We start from the raw sequence: 14,442 nt of genomic DNA, 5'->3' as shown, positions 1-14,442 counted from the left end.
TTTCTACATCACTTACACCCAGGATAGGCTGATGGAAAAAGTACAGTAGTGAGACTCACATGTACATTTAACATTCATTACCCAGACTGCTGGCTTCTCATAGCTTATTGATCAAACCCCATCTAAAACCAGGGAAAATGGAAAGCTATCCAAATTAGCAATCTGCTCATTCTGGACAATATTGTTTGATGCACAAGCTTCCTAGGATGACTGACTTTCGAGTTTCTGCTAAATAGCTGATCATTTTTATTCATTCTATTTATCTGCCTATCTCAGTGATTCACACAAGGCCTTACAGTGAAAAGCCACTCGAAGCAGTTTCAATAAAATTCAGTTTACACCAAATGCAACAACGGTCATCTTTGTTGTACTGCACGACGAAGGCTGTATCACCTCAGAAAATATTGCAGGGGAAGAGAGGAACTGAGGAGAAAGTCTTCCTGAGCGTATGAAGTTGAGATGCACACCAGAGGTTGGATGCGTACCTTAGGTGGCACTATCATAAGGATGGCTCACTATAACTGTGGCGGCAAGGACAGGCAGGCCTGTTTATCCTCCATAAGCCAGGGCAGTGCACAGAAAAACATCCGTTATTTCCAGAGAAAAGCAGCAAATCACAACCTCTTTGACATGCATGACAGTTACGGTACATACTAATTTTACTAGAGAATAGTCACTGTGTCGATATTTTGCTATAGCACAACTTTACAGGCCAGTTCAAAAGCAGAAGGTGGTAAGGCCTATACGTTGCAGTTTCACTGCAAATACTTGGTGCACTGTGTGTTGTCAATTCTCCAGTTTTTCAATTTTGTTAAGTCATCTAACATGACATGACAGTGCTGCATTGCAATAGTCAAAAAATATCACATATGACAACCTCACAAGGCTAAATACCCAGAAGCTGAGCCTGAGTATCAGCAAAGCTTATGTTCCTAAAGAAGCTTGAATATTTTCAAATCCAGCTCATCTCATAAACACATGTAAGCATTTCCATAAAGCAAGATTTGCACTTAGACCCAGAGATTTCCAAGATCACCTTCTCATAATACATGTTGACAGGCTGGAGCAGAGAATTAGCGACCTCCAAAGTTTTTGTGAGCGCTTTAACTATCTTTGCCTCCCCTCCGCTCTCCCCCAAGGGTCTCCAGGTCTCTCTCTCATGTCAGCTTTTGGTTGTGGTTTTCATTTTACAGTTCCCTTTTTTTGAAAGCAGCAACCATTCTGTTTAGGGGAGGAGGAAGAACCTATGCATCTGTAGGGAGAGCCAAAAGCAATCTCTGACCCTTTGCAAAGGGAGGCTTGGAAACTCACCTTTTCTGTCCTGCAGTTATTGAGACCCAGGCTATTCACAACGGCCACCTTCCCATCCAGCACCTGTTGTTCCCTCCGAAGTTGCTCCTTCATCTGTCGGGCCTCCTGGATTGCCTTGGTAACAGCATCGTGGTCATTTAAATAACCTGACGACGTGATAGAAGAAAGGATGTCTTAAAAAAAGAAAGTCACAAGAAAACACTTTAGCTTTCGTCGATGAAACGCACCAATAGTTTATCATTATTAATGTGAAAGAGTTAAAAGGTAATGCCCAGAAACCCGTCCGTGCTTTGCAATTCTATTATTGTTATGATAGAGCCACCTGGACAGAAAGCATGAGAAACCTCAGTGCCAAAATCATCGTCCTGATATTTGATCCCATTAGTTTCAATATTTCCCTGACGCTGCAGAGGTTAGCCCTGTGGTTTGTATGCAGCAGGACGTAACCGGATAAGAGTTAGGGGAAGCTTTGATCATGCCAGCAATCCCAAACTTAAAAATAGACCATTTCATTCTTCCCCTTCTTAAAACTTGTGAATACATTAAAATAAACCACAGGTGGCGGTGCTTTGCTATAGATATGAAATGCATAATGGCTGGGAAGAGAAACCTCATCCACTGAATGCTCCCCACCACCACCTGTCATTCAGAAATGTATAAGAAACCACAGCTACACGGACCTACATTCCCACTCCTATTCATGCTGCTAATAGTAGGTCAAATGTCCACTGTTTTGCTGCAAATTCACAGCCTAGGGCTTAGCCTTAGTAGTCACTGAATTATTTCCTTTTAAAATGTTACAAGCATCACCGGCACAGCTAATACTATTTAATTTTAAATGTGACACTTTGTCATTTTTTTCCTTTAGCGTACTGTAGATTATACTTATTATGATCTGCATGTGATTTGTAGGATAGAATACTGATGGGAGACTCCAAGCCCCAGTCTATTTTTCAAACATTAAAGGAGAGGCTAATATCTATCAATCTCCCTCCCCCTCTCCACGTCCCCACACGCGCACGCACGCACACACTTCTTTCTGTCTTTTAACTAGGGCATAAAAACGGCATAAAATGAATCTGTAATATGAAATTGCCCAGAAAAGGGACTTCTGTTTGTGACATGAGGCTAAATCTAACCAGATCCATTGGTGAATTGTGACAGATGGAGGGACTGTGAGACAGAAGGCAGGCACTAATCACACACAAAATGACCGGCTTGCCTCAACATGTTCCATGGATTCCAGCAAACTTTACACCCTAATCCATTTTTAGAACAAAAAACATCTGGGCCATAAATCCTCTAATCTGCCAAAACACGCTATTAAATCCCATGATTTGTTGAAAAACACTAAGATTAAAGAAAGGAAATATAAAATGGCTAACTGCCGTGTTAGGAAAGTGTTATTAATACTCTTTCTTTGTCTCAATTATGAATGTTCTGTTCCTAAAGAGCCTTGTCTAATCATGTCAGATTACACATCCTTGTTGTATTGCTAGATTCTTCTATCTGATCTGCTGATGGCCAAAAAACGTAGGACATTGTCTTGCTGCTTAAAACATTTCAGGGGAAGAAGCTGATGTCAGATTAGTTCGGTGCTGCGCTGCTGTCAGGATTTTAGTTTGGTTTGGGTTTTTATTGCTGTGTTTTTAGACTGCAGACAGAATGGGTCTGGTATTCCCGTCTTCCTTGGCGTGCAAGAACGAGCAAGAAAAGTTTCTGTGCGGTTTGACTGGTGTCAATTGTACTATCAGTTAGCTTTTGGCTAAATACTCAGGAACTCTGAGAGGTCTATATGAAATAAATTGATCCACATTGCTTTTATCAAATGACCCAGTCAGTAATTCCCAGCCAATGGAATTCCAGTAATTCCAGCCTTCCCAGCATAAGGGAGGATATAACCTGCACCAGCACAGTACTACCAGCTGATTTTTTTTTGGTTTTCACCTCCATTTTATCAACTTGCTTGGTTTCTTCCCCACTTTGCATCTGTTACTGATCAAGCTTGCATGCAGTCAGAATAAATTAAAAAGGAAGCAAACAAACAAACAAACAGTAGTATTACTGCTGGTTGTGCTCTTGATTACACTAGGTATAATGTGCAATATAGCCGAATTTGCCTAGGAACTGGAATTCATGCCCTTCTTCAGACTATTTGGCTTTTCCTGAATACTGCTATCTTTGAGACAGTTTGGCACATGACAGCGAATAAAAGCAAGCACTCCTTATGTTTTTCAGTAGCTGCCAAGATGCTGGTGTGCAGGGAAATGATTAATATAGAAGTGAGTTGAATGTAAATTATTGTTGTTTAGGGTAGGTGGTGAATTATTGACAGAGAGGGGAACTGCATTACATAAAACGCACTTCGTTACAAGGATTGCCAAACTAGCATAGAGATGTTGAAGATAATGGCAAAGGGCAGGGAGAAGTTGTTTCTGTTTTTAGTACACGGACATATGCCTGCTCCCAAAAAGAAATGCTTGGATTTAAAGGCATACATGAAGCCATGACATTTGTGACTGCTCAGTCTGTAGCATAATTTATGCACTATAAGGAGAGCTCTAGAAAAGGACTACGTATCTGTATGCCCAACTCTTCATCACAGGAGGCTGTAAGTTTACATCTTCCAGAGACAACTGAAGAATACATGAGCATTTCTCCATGCCCCGGGAACCAACAGCTTTCAGAGAACGGTTTTGAGTTGAAGTTAGTGGCAGTGCAAAGTGACAGCTCAGCTGCATCCCAGCAAGGAGGGCTGTGCACACCTAGGGCAGACGACTTGTGTCTTGCATTGACAGCTTCAATTGTTCAAACGGTGGAAGGAACTGCCTGGCAAACGACTGCAAGCTTCCCTGTGACCCTTCCCAGAGGGATCCATCTCTCAAGATAAAAAAGTAATCTAGTTTCTCTACCATTTTTAGGGACCTTAGTCCCTTTGCTAAAAATGTTATCAATTTTTTTTTGTGGCCTAGCTCCTACTGGATGACAACTTGAAATGGCATGCTCACTTTTTTAAGATAACCAAATGGTTTTAACATGGTAATGAGTTTTAATTGCTGTAACTTTGGTTGGATATGACGTAGCCGTTGGCAGGAAAAGACCCTGTGGATTGTTCAAAAGCCTTTCAATCCTCTAGTCCTCCATTAAGGGACAGACCTTTGTTAGAAGTAGCCTATGTCTGTCCAGCTCCTGCACCACAGTTAAAGGCTGCTTATCTTATATATACAGTATGCACAGTGGTACTGCTCAGCAACCTCAAAAAGTCAGTTTCTATATTTGTAGCTGAGAGATATACAGCAGTGAACTCTATGTCATTAACAATAACTTAAGTATGTTATCTTTTGCTCCACAGTTTTCCATGGTTTATTAATGGTATAACACATTAATTCTTCTTACAAGAGTGACCTTTAAAGCTCCATTCATCCTCACAGCTTTTATCCAATTACATTATCACTCATTACAGGTACAGCATTTCAAAATCTGCATTTTGTTAAAAGAAGTAAATTGCAGGGGTTTGAAACCTATGAAAAATATCAGGTGTGTAGGGAAAGAAGATTGGAGAGAAGAGAACAAGAGATGTCCTGCCACTGAGATGCAGGTCAGATGCTTAACTCCACATCTAAACGTGATGCTCAGTCTACTGAGGACAAGAAATTTAATGTAAAAAAATTGAAACTCGATGCATTGTACCGGGAGAGCAGTAGAGCCAAGTCATTAAATATGAAATACATTATTACCTACCAAAGTTAAACAGTGTAGGGCTAATAATAATACATGCGTTAACAATTAACAATGTGATATTTACACAGTATTTATATAATTGTAACATGTCACAGCAAATAAAATTATTTTCTTTTCTATACCATGTAGGACCATAGTCTCTGATACATGTAACCCTCATCAAAACTAGCAATAATCATGTATGCACAGTGGGAGGGTAACATGGTGGGAGCTAAATCTGTTTTGATCTTTGGACAAAACAATGGGTCCTCCTGGTATCTATGTAGGTAGAATAAGGACTACAGAGAGCTTGGGAGAAACCCATAGAGACACAAACATTTTTTACTACGTAGCACTAAGATATCACTGAAACAGCTTCATAGGTTTGACCTATGGTTTCTTTTGTTTGTGCCATCTCTAAAAGCAGCCAGCAGGAGATGTTTTAGTAGCAACAAGACACATGGTAGCAAAGCTACAACAATCTACCTCAATTCCCTAAACAGAGCCTGATTTACATCCTGAAATCTTAATTCAAGTTACATTCAATCACTTCATGGAATAAAATGTTTCCGTTAGAAGGACGAAGAATGTACACATTTTACTTACACATACAATGAACAGTCCCTTTAATATCTCAGACCTGTAAAACCACCGCTCAGATTGTTATTATTTAGATGGCCTTTAGGCAAAGAGGTAATTTTGACAGGAGGAAGAATTAAAACTATTTTCTAGAACAATGTTAAAAACAGCCAGTCAAGACTTTTTGCAAGATACAACATCAAATTCGTTATTTTGAATGAATCTGGTGATTGTGTTGCTTATTAGACCAAGGTAAAATAATGCTCCATGCAGCATTTTAGTGGACTAAGGATTAAACCTGTAATTTTGCAATGATGTATTTGCATATGTAGACTTTTAACTTCAAGGGAATTTTTAAAAAGTTTATTCAGCACTTTTAAATGACATAGAGCATCATAAGTCCTTAACGCCCGCCATTAGACAAGTCACTGTCTTTAATGTATGCCATTAAACAAACAGCATTTGTTAACTATTATTGATAAAGCATTATCTGAAATAACCCAGGCTTTTGTTTTCCAAGTCTGTAAACCTAAGATACTCCTCCTGAAATCGTAAGCCTCTGCGAGATTCTTCACTGACACCAACAAATGTAGTATGATGGTCAACCCATGACAGCTCATACACCACTGTCTGACAGCTGGCTGATATATGCCCACTTTCCAATAACACCCGTTAATGGTTATGAGGAGGGACAAATGAAATTGAGTTTACCTATTGTGTTAGCTCTGGCTGAAGGACTAGCTAATGTTGCTGGCACGGAGGACTTTAGTGAACTGGTCCCACTGTTTATTCTCAGAGTTGGCATATGAGGAGAGGTGGGTGATGTGGGAGACTTGCCATCAGATGTCTTGGGTTTGGCTGAAAGGTTCAGAGGCTGGGCTACTTCATCCTACAACATGAAGAAGAGAAAAGTATGTTATTAAAAAACTACTGTTGGCATGACATTGTCCAAGCAAAGACAGTTATTTTCAGCTCATATGAACTTCTAAACCAGAAAGATGGTATGATATATATATTAAGATTGAATGTGATACCATCTTGTCATTCCAGTTTGGAACTGAGATGACTGATAAACTGCAGAATTAGTGTGACATGATCAGAGAACATCCTCCATTTGCACTTTGTATGTAGGAATTGTCTCTGAAGAAATTATTCACATCAACAAAATATATCCTTCCATGATGAAAGTGAAGAGCACTCTTACAGTTATAGTTTATGTTATTTTATTTTAAACTTGATATGGATGAATTAAATAAGACCTGAAGAGCATTTTCACTTAAAAGTTCAACCACCGCCACTCAAATTAGGCAAATGTGTTTGAGTGAATGGGTTTTTGGTTGGGGTTTTTTGCTTGTTTGCTTGATTTGTTTTGTTTTTTTCAACTTGTGCCTTCCTCTGAACGTCCCATGCTTAGAAGCACAAAAATATCACAGGCAGTAAATACTCCTCTTCCACCACAACAAAAGAGCAGGAAGAACCTGCCCTTTCTTTCCACAAAATTTGAAACAATAACCTGGAGTATTCTGTGTAAGCCGCTAGATTTTTTCATATTCTGTGGAGCTGGACTTCAAGATTTCAGGAATTATTATTATACAAAAATAGAAAAATTGGGTGACATTTTTTGCAGGGTAACTGGAATTATTCCTAAACCTGGCTTGATTACACAGAGTAACAGACAGTGCTATAAAACACATTAAAATTCTAAGTTGTGTATTTTTGACCAAAATAAAATACAGTAAGGGGGAAAAAAATGGAAGGGACGAAAAGCTTTTTAGCACGGGGGATATTTTAGAAGTGATTTTAACTGACTTTTAAATAACCAGAACTAATGGATATGTTATTAGATCCAACCATCACATATTAGCTTAACTTTCCTCTGACACTGTGACTCAAGAAAGCCATCCTTTAGCCACTGGAAGTGTTACATCACACAACTGGGTTTCGGCTCTAGGCACTGAAGAAGCTGATCCTGATCTCCGTAAGTTGTAAGTATGTTCACTGTTAGAGAATTATTCCTGACTTACAGCAATGCAAAGCTGACTGGAATTAGACTCATAACGTTTTGAGTATTTTACTGTTACCACTAAGGTATCTGTAACTACTACCATATAATACTGATTCTTTTCCACAGAGGGTGGTGTGCTGCTGTAAAGAAGGAATTTTATAGTTGCCTATCGCTTGTGGAAGTATGATGTAGATGTACGTCTCCAAACACCAGACAATTCTGCAAAGCACTGTCATATAACTTTTCCATTACCCTAAAGCAGCAAGCTCTGAGCAAAGCACTTCCGTTATATTTGATTATTTCTATACTTTTGTAATAGCCATAGTTAAAAATAAATTAAAGCTTAGCCGACAAACGTATCAGGGACATCGTGGACAAAACTGTCATCCTTAAGTGGTATTTAAGCTGTCCGAGGTGCAACTTGTGCATAAAATAAAGGGGAAAAAAGTCCATGCCTAAAATTGACTTAGGAGACTATATTCTGTATTCTTAGAAGCGACTTAGGCACACAGAAGGCAGAGTTCTGTTGATCTTCTAGAAGACTTAAGCTTTGGGGTTAAAAATGTCACCCTGTTCAACCTGCATTTGACATTTTAAGAAGGTATTTGTTACTTTACGGAAATACAAATCCATCTGTATTAGAATAAAATAGATTAACTTACTAGCCAAGTGGAAGGGGACTTGCTCTGCTGTTCCACTGATTTCAATTAAAAAAAAAAAAATCCCACAACAGTGCAACTATAATGTTGTAAAATCAGTACTGAGATAGCTGCATAAAAGTGTAAGTACAAAGTAGCCAACGAACCAACCACACACAGCGATCCTGTGCCAGACAAGGATCCGTGAAGAGCAAAGTCATCTATTTGGAAGACGATATCAGAAGCAATGCAAACCTGCCCACACACCTGTTTTAGTTCAATTCAAGAGGGGTTAGTTTCCATGTATATTCAATTTTTGACCTCTGTTGTAAGTCTCAACGAAAGGGGATGATTAGTTTCAGCTATGGTAGTAAAAGCTGCAGTGTGCTCTCTGGCCACTGGAAATCTGACCGAGAGGAGCACTTCAGTTCATATGGAGCAGCAACCAGTCCGTGATGGGAATGGCTCTCGCTCGCTGCGAAGTCAGCTTGGATCCCAACCTGCATACTCCTGCTGAAAGGTTTTTTTCAGTCTTGTCCTTTTGACTCAATCCCTTGGCTATCCTGTCCCTATAAATTTTATTTCCTTCCCTTCTCTCACTCCTTCTCCCTTTCCTCAGTTCTTCTTTTCCCTTTTTTATGCTGGTGTGAAGGCAAGGTCTTGTGCAAGTCCACTATAGAACAGTGGGTTTGGTCTCATTTAATGCAAGATAGAAATGGAGGTGGTTTTTTCCATCGTAGGCACCCAGCAATGAAGCTGTCTGCACTATAACTATTCTTGGTAGTAAGAATGCTCTTCTTCATTCAAGTCAGCACGGCCTTCTCTGGAGCCAAGAAGTATAAGGCCTTGTGGAAATAATAGAAGTCGACAGTTCCAGAGCTGATAAATGTCATCCCAAATTGCCCCTTCATTCACTTTCGCTGTGTGTTCAGGCTAATGGTATATTAATCTGAGGTTACAGACACTTGGTTCTCATAACAAAGGATAAGTAAACAATTTTCAGCTCTTGCATATATTTACAAAATGATATTACTTCACTATTTGGTCTTCGTAACATTTTCACTTTTGTTATTTCAAAGAGCATTCTCAAATCCTCACTGGAAGTCAAATACATTAAAAACTCAGCCAGAGAGTTTAGAAATCCTACGCTGGATCATGAGTTGATAATAATTTAAGTCATTTCCTTTACCACAGTGGAACCACACTGATTTATTCCATGGGAGTCTAAAATGGGAGACAGGTAATAATATACAATTGTGTTAAGTGTGAAGATGACTGTTAGGACCTTCACTCCTATACTCAGTGAGCCATTTTAGTCTTTTTCCCATCTGTAGACATAAATTCAAAATTCTCTAGTCTTCCAGTTTAAATCAAGAACTGTACTGTCTTCACTATTGATTTGCGCCTGCATAACCATGAGAAGAGTTAGGTGTTTGCCTACCTTTACCTTGATCTATAAAATCTCCCAGCTAACATTCTGCCACACTATAGCTTAGTAGGCTTCACTCTCAGTTATATCAAAGCTGTGTATAAGTGCAGCATGACAGCTAGGGCAAATAAGAGTAATAAAAACAAAAAAATAGATGTAGCATGTTCACTCCAGGTAGATGGTATCTTTCAACAGCCAGGAGATTTGATTTTATACAGAGGGATCACTGAAACTAGAACTACTCCCTGCACTTAGTTTTTATTACAGAAAGCTCAGTATCGATTGGTCCCTGCCTTTTTTTGACATGCAGTTATTCTAAGATCCCATTGATAAGGCTGTTTTTTTCAAGCCAGTATTTTTTAAAGAGTTAAACAAAGTCAAACATTTATTTATGTATCAGCCAAAACGATTAATGCTTAGACTAGAGGACGTTAAGACCCAAAAGGCTTGTAATAATATAAACACAGATGTGATGAAAGTAAAATATGATCTTGATTAAAGGTTATGAAATGTTTCCTTTAAAGTAGCGCATTTGTCTAACAAAATGAAACACACACAAAAAAAATAAATGTAGGGAATAAAGCATAAGCAAAAACACACGACGGAGGGCTAATAAAATGAAGTACCCACAGCAAGAGCAAAGCATTGGTCAAGAGATTCCCATTCCCTGTACCACAGCAGTGTCACAATACTTGCTATTTTAGGAAGAGCTGATGGTTTGCTTCCCAGGATTGGAAGGCTGTCATTAACCAAAACTTTGGGGCTCGGGGAACTTTAAACCCTTGATTTGCTCTAGATTTTCTTCCTAGCTGATCTCTATGAAGGAAGAAGTAAGAACCCTTCACTTACACCAGAATTTGAAGGGTAAACAAAATATTAAAGAGCTATATCTTGTAGCTTTACTCAAGCTGGATTTGTATAACTGTGAGATTTCATCATAAGCATCAGATATTGGAAATCCCTAAATACAAGTGCCTGAAAAGCAACATTTAAGCAGAAATACTGCTGGTAAGTTGAGTGTGCATCACACTTCTTTTATCAGGTTTGTACAGTCCTTTGAAAAGGTAACATGCTAGGTAAACACAAAATGCTTGTTAAGATGGGAGGAAAAAATCAAGAGGGAGAAAAAGGAAAGGATTTGGTCACAGTCATAGAGTAACGCAGCAGCACAGTTTCAGACAGACCCAGGAATTCTGACTCGCACTCACCAATGTTGCAAATGGTTGGCTGAAATGGTGTCTTTTCTAAATCTTTCACATACTGCCTCTATTTACTTCCTCTTGAGATAAAAGGTTAATTTATCTCTATGGAAAACAGATATGGAAAAAGAAGGGAATAGAATCTGATTTTGAGAACCTCTCTAAACCTTTTATTAAAAATGGCACTATTTCAACACCAAGAGCTGGATAGAAGACTGATAGCTCAGATGAATGAGCCAGTCTCAGGGAAAGAAAAAAAAAAAGAGGGTGAGGTCGAAGAACCCAGATGATTCATTTGTATTTAATAATCTCACTTCTTTTCACATAATTTAAAGATTAGTATATTATTAAAATACAGTTACTGAATTACTGTACTGTCATTTAAATCCAAGTGCTGTATCCCACTGTGGCACACACTGAAGGTCCAGGTTCCATGGTTTATTAGAAAATCATGAACTACTCCTTGTATCATCTGACTGGCAATACAAATGTGCTTAAATGACCTGGCATAAGCACAGCCTAGCATGCTCTACTAAAGAGGCTTTTCATGACCTCTGGGAACACATTCGACACATCTTGCTGCCTATTTAAATGACCTTGACAGTACAAATTACAGCCAAATGAGTTAGAAATAAGAAGCCGGAGAGGGGGTTTCCAAAAGAATGCCTCTGCCACCTCACCAGAAACAAAGCCTCATTCCCCCACTCTGTTTCGGTTTTGTGGAGACCTTCATTTCAACAGAAATGCAAAATACGGAACACTTACTGGTATGTCTGGGGCAGAAGACAGTGATGTTATTGTCGCCCACTGAACAATGCAGCCAGTCAATGACTTATCCGTTCAGTCTCATGCTCATCCAGAAACATCTAACCAATATATGTCAGAAACCAAGGTGCAACAGCATATACGCAAAGAAAATCCTTCAGCATCACTGTCCCTCAAGACTACAGTTGTCCACACACTCACACAAAGATACTGGCAGCTTCCCTCTCTCCTTCCTCTGAAGCCACTCATCGTGAAATTATCAGTAGTGATAATAAGAAGCCGAGAGGTAAAGGCAGTTGTGAAACATGTTGTATAAATGAATCATGCTGCTGATATTATCCTCGTTGATGAAATAATTGTATTAAATTAAGCAGGGATGTTCACATGACAGGATGGGTGAATTAGATAATGCTCATCTGCAGCTGTACCTCGTCCTGCCACATTCTCAAGTTTTGATTAAGAATAATGCGTCCCTTCCTGCAAAGGTGGAAATTTCTCTAACTACACAGAAAAAGAGATGGAAACATATAAATAGGCATCTTGGTTATGATGTTATAATAAACACAATAAAATCATTCTTCAGGTTTAGACAAGTCACTTTATCCTACTCTTGCCCATGAGTTTCAGTGCCAAAAGTGGTAGGTACAACTAGACTCTTGTCAGAAAGCAAAAGAAAAGGCACCGAAGACAAGACAGAAGGCAAATATTAGGAAGAACCATCTTTCTTTCTGATCCTGCAAAGTGCACAGACTTTTCCTTCTGTGATAGCTGCAGAAACATCTCAGCCTGGATTTCTATCTATACCTAGAGGAGATTTTTTTATGGTGTTGCTTTGCTGAGTATCTTTTCCTGAATGCATTGCTCTCAGAAGGTAGACACTTTCTGGACTTGCATGTTACCCAAGCGAAGTTTGTATTTCCAGTCTTTACTTGGTAGTGCCCAAATACTCTTACTCATGAGGCTCAAAACGAAGCGGGGAACCGAGCTGCCTTATACTTGTGACAAATACTCTTTGTGTTCTCGCATCTGCTTTTTTTAGGGGACTACTCAAAGAATAAAGGACTCCTAAATGCTGATTTATACACTGCATTATACACTATAATACACTGGGAGTATTCTTGCACAGTCTCCATTCTTGTTCATGTGGAACAGTGCTGCAGGAACAAACCAACTTAATCTGTTTCGTAGTACCAGGGACAGACAGGATTTTTGCCCAGTCCTTTTTTAGAAGACTAGGGGCACTTGGTGAGGATATTCTCTGGGGACTTTGTCCTCTCTGAAAGATCCCTAACATCTTCCCCTCTCATTTTTCTTTACAGGAAGCCTAGCTGCCAGGAAAGAAGTCTGCAGTTACAAACACTAATTTGCTGCCCTGGAAACCCCAAGCTTTGATTTTGTCTAGTCCACATGTTGTCACAGTAAAATAAGAGAGCTGCTGGGTGGTTTTCTCTTTGTATTTAGCACTGTTGTTTCCTGAAGTTGCACACATGACTCACAAACAGATATAGGAAGAACGAAAGAGGAGCATGCAAAATGACCTGTCTATAAACATGGAAGGCCCTAGAACTCGATGCCTTCCCCTCCTCCCTACAACCTTTTTATCCAATGCACAGTGCTTATCCTGTAGTATCGCTCTGTTCTGCGAGCCACAGAATACAGATGCTGAAATAACAGAGGACCAAATGCCAAACAAGTCTAGGATCAATTTAGTCCTTCAGCTAGCTCAGACATGGAGGAGTGCGGGCTCTTCCACCTGCAGGGCAGTCTAAAAGCAGTGTCTGCGGAGAGAGCCATGTAACTCCTCCCCAAAGTCTACATCCAACAATGACCTGGGGCTAAGGCCTTAATTTTGTTTAGCAACTGGTCAGAACTCTGCACACAGAACCCTAAAAGTAACTCTTTACAAGTCTTCAGGAAAGACAAGTGCTGCAGTGGGACCTAGCGCTTTGGGGTCTCATGGAGTTCAGGGCAGGCTGTTTGGCCAACAGAATACACCAGGACATGCAGCTTAGCAAAATGAGCAGAATAGTATATGTTTACTCAAAATTCATTCATTTAGTTTCTAAAACCCTCAGAGGAGCATCCTCCAAACCATACTTGCAGCTTCTGGCTGGCTTTGGACTGCCAAAACGCCCACCATCCTTGTGAAGTCTCCTGGTAAGCTTCACAGACAAATAGCACAATGTGTTTGACGAAAACGGCTGGTATGAGATTTCTAGGCTATTTTTGCTTGATCATGAGTTTTCAGTCACATCAACCTCTAGGGAAATCTGATGACTTATGCATGCTTATCCCAACTCGGATCCAAACTTCAAACATTCATTTTCATCCATACAAAAGTAAATTACTTACTCTTATTGCCATTATTCTGCTGTTGGAGCATTTGCTCTTCTCTCAGACTGAAATAAGCAGAAGTGAGAGTTCCCCATCACACTGCTTAGGACCCAGTATGTGGATTTTCAGTACAGCGTGAAGCAAAATTGCAGGAATGAAGAGCTTTTAGCATTTGCTTGCACCTCATAATGAAAAAGTTCCTTCTCATTCTGCATCTCTGAGTATGTGAAAATTTAACTCAGTAGCCTCATTTACAAAAAAACCCTTCAGCGAAGCTTGTTCTAAGCAAATCCTGCCAGGTTTGGCCTGAAATGAGAAGGGTCTTTGTTGCGTAAAGATACAACATGAGCCAGCGCAGAGTGACTGGACACTTGGGATTCTGCTGGTCCATACTTTGTGCTAAACTTGGGTCCTGTTGTTAGCTTTTTGTTTCTAATAATTATTGTTCAGCTGTATTTCTCA

General features: G+C 39.6%; 1 protein-coding gene across 7 annotated transcripts in view; it reads right to left on the bottom strand.

The window, feature by feature from the left end:
* Positions 1 to 14,442, bottom strand: part of SOX5 (SRY-box transcription factor 5) — a gene marked incomplete at both ends in the record, with an annotated part of 298,722 nt that overhangs the window by 26,132 nt on the left and 258,148 nt on the right. For 3 of the 7 annotated variants that reach the window (XM_082010588.1, XM_082010589.1, XM_082010592.1), the window contains 2 exons: positions 1,312 to 1,457; positions 6,322 to 6,499. The exons of 1 other annotated variant lie outside the window; for it this stretch is intronic. In XM_082010588.1, the coding sequence (XP_081866714.1) occupies positions 1,312 to 1,457; positions 6,322 to 6,499 (324 nt within the window). Of the gene's footprint in view, positions 1 to 1,311; positions 1,485 to 6,321; positions 6,500 to 14,442 lie in introns of all 7 variants that reach the window. 3 more of the 7 variants (XM_082010587.1, XM_082010590.1, XM_082010591.1) reach the window with 1 other exon arrangement.

This window comes from Phaethon aethereus (assembly GCF_964289735.1).
Source record: "Phaethon aethereus genome assembly, chromosome: 1".
NCBI classification, from domain to species: domain Eukaryota; kingdom Metazoa; phylum Chordata; class Aves; order Phaethontiformes; family Phaethontidae; genus Phaethon; species Phaethon aethereus.
The sequence above is the reverse complement of the archived record's forward strand: the minus strand, read 5'-3'. Positions and strand labels throughout refer to the sequence as shown.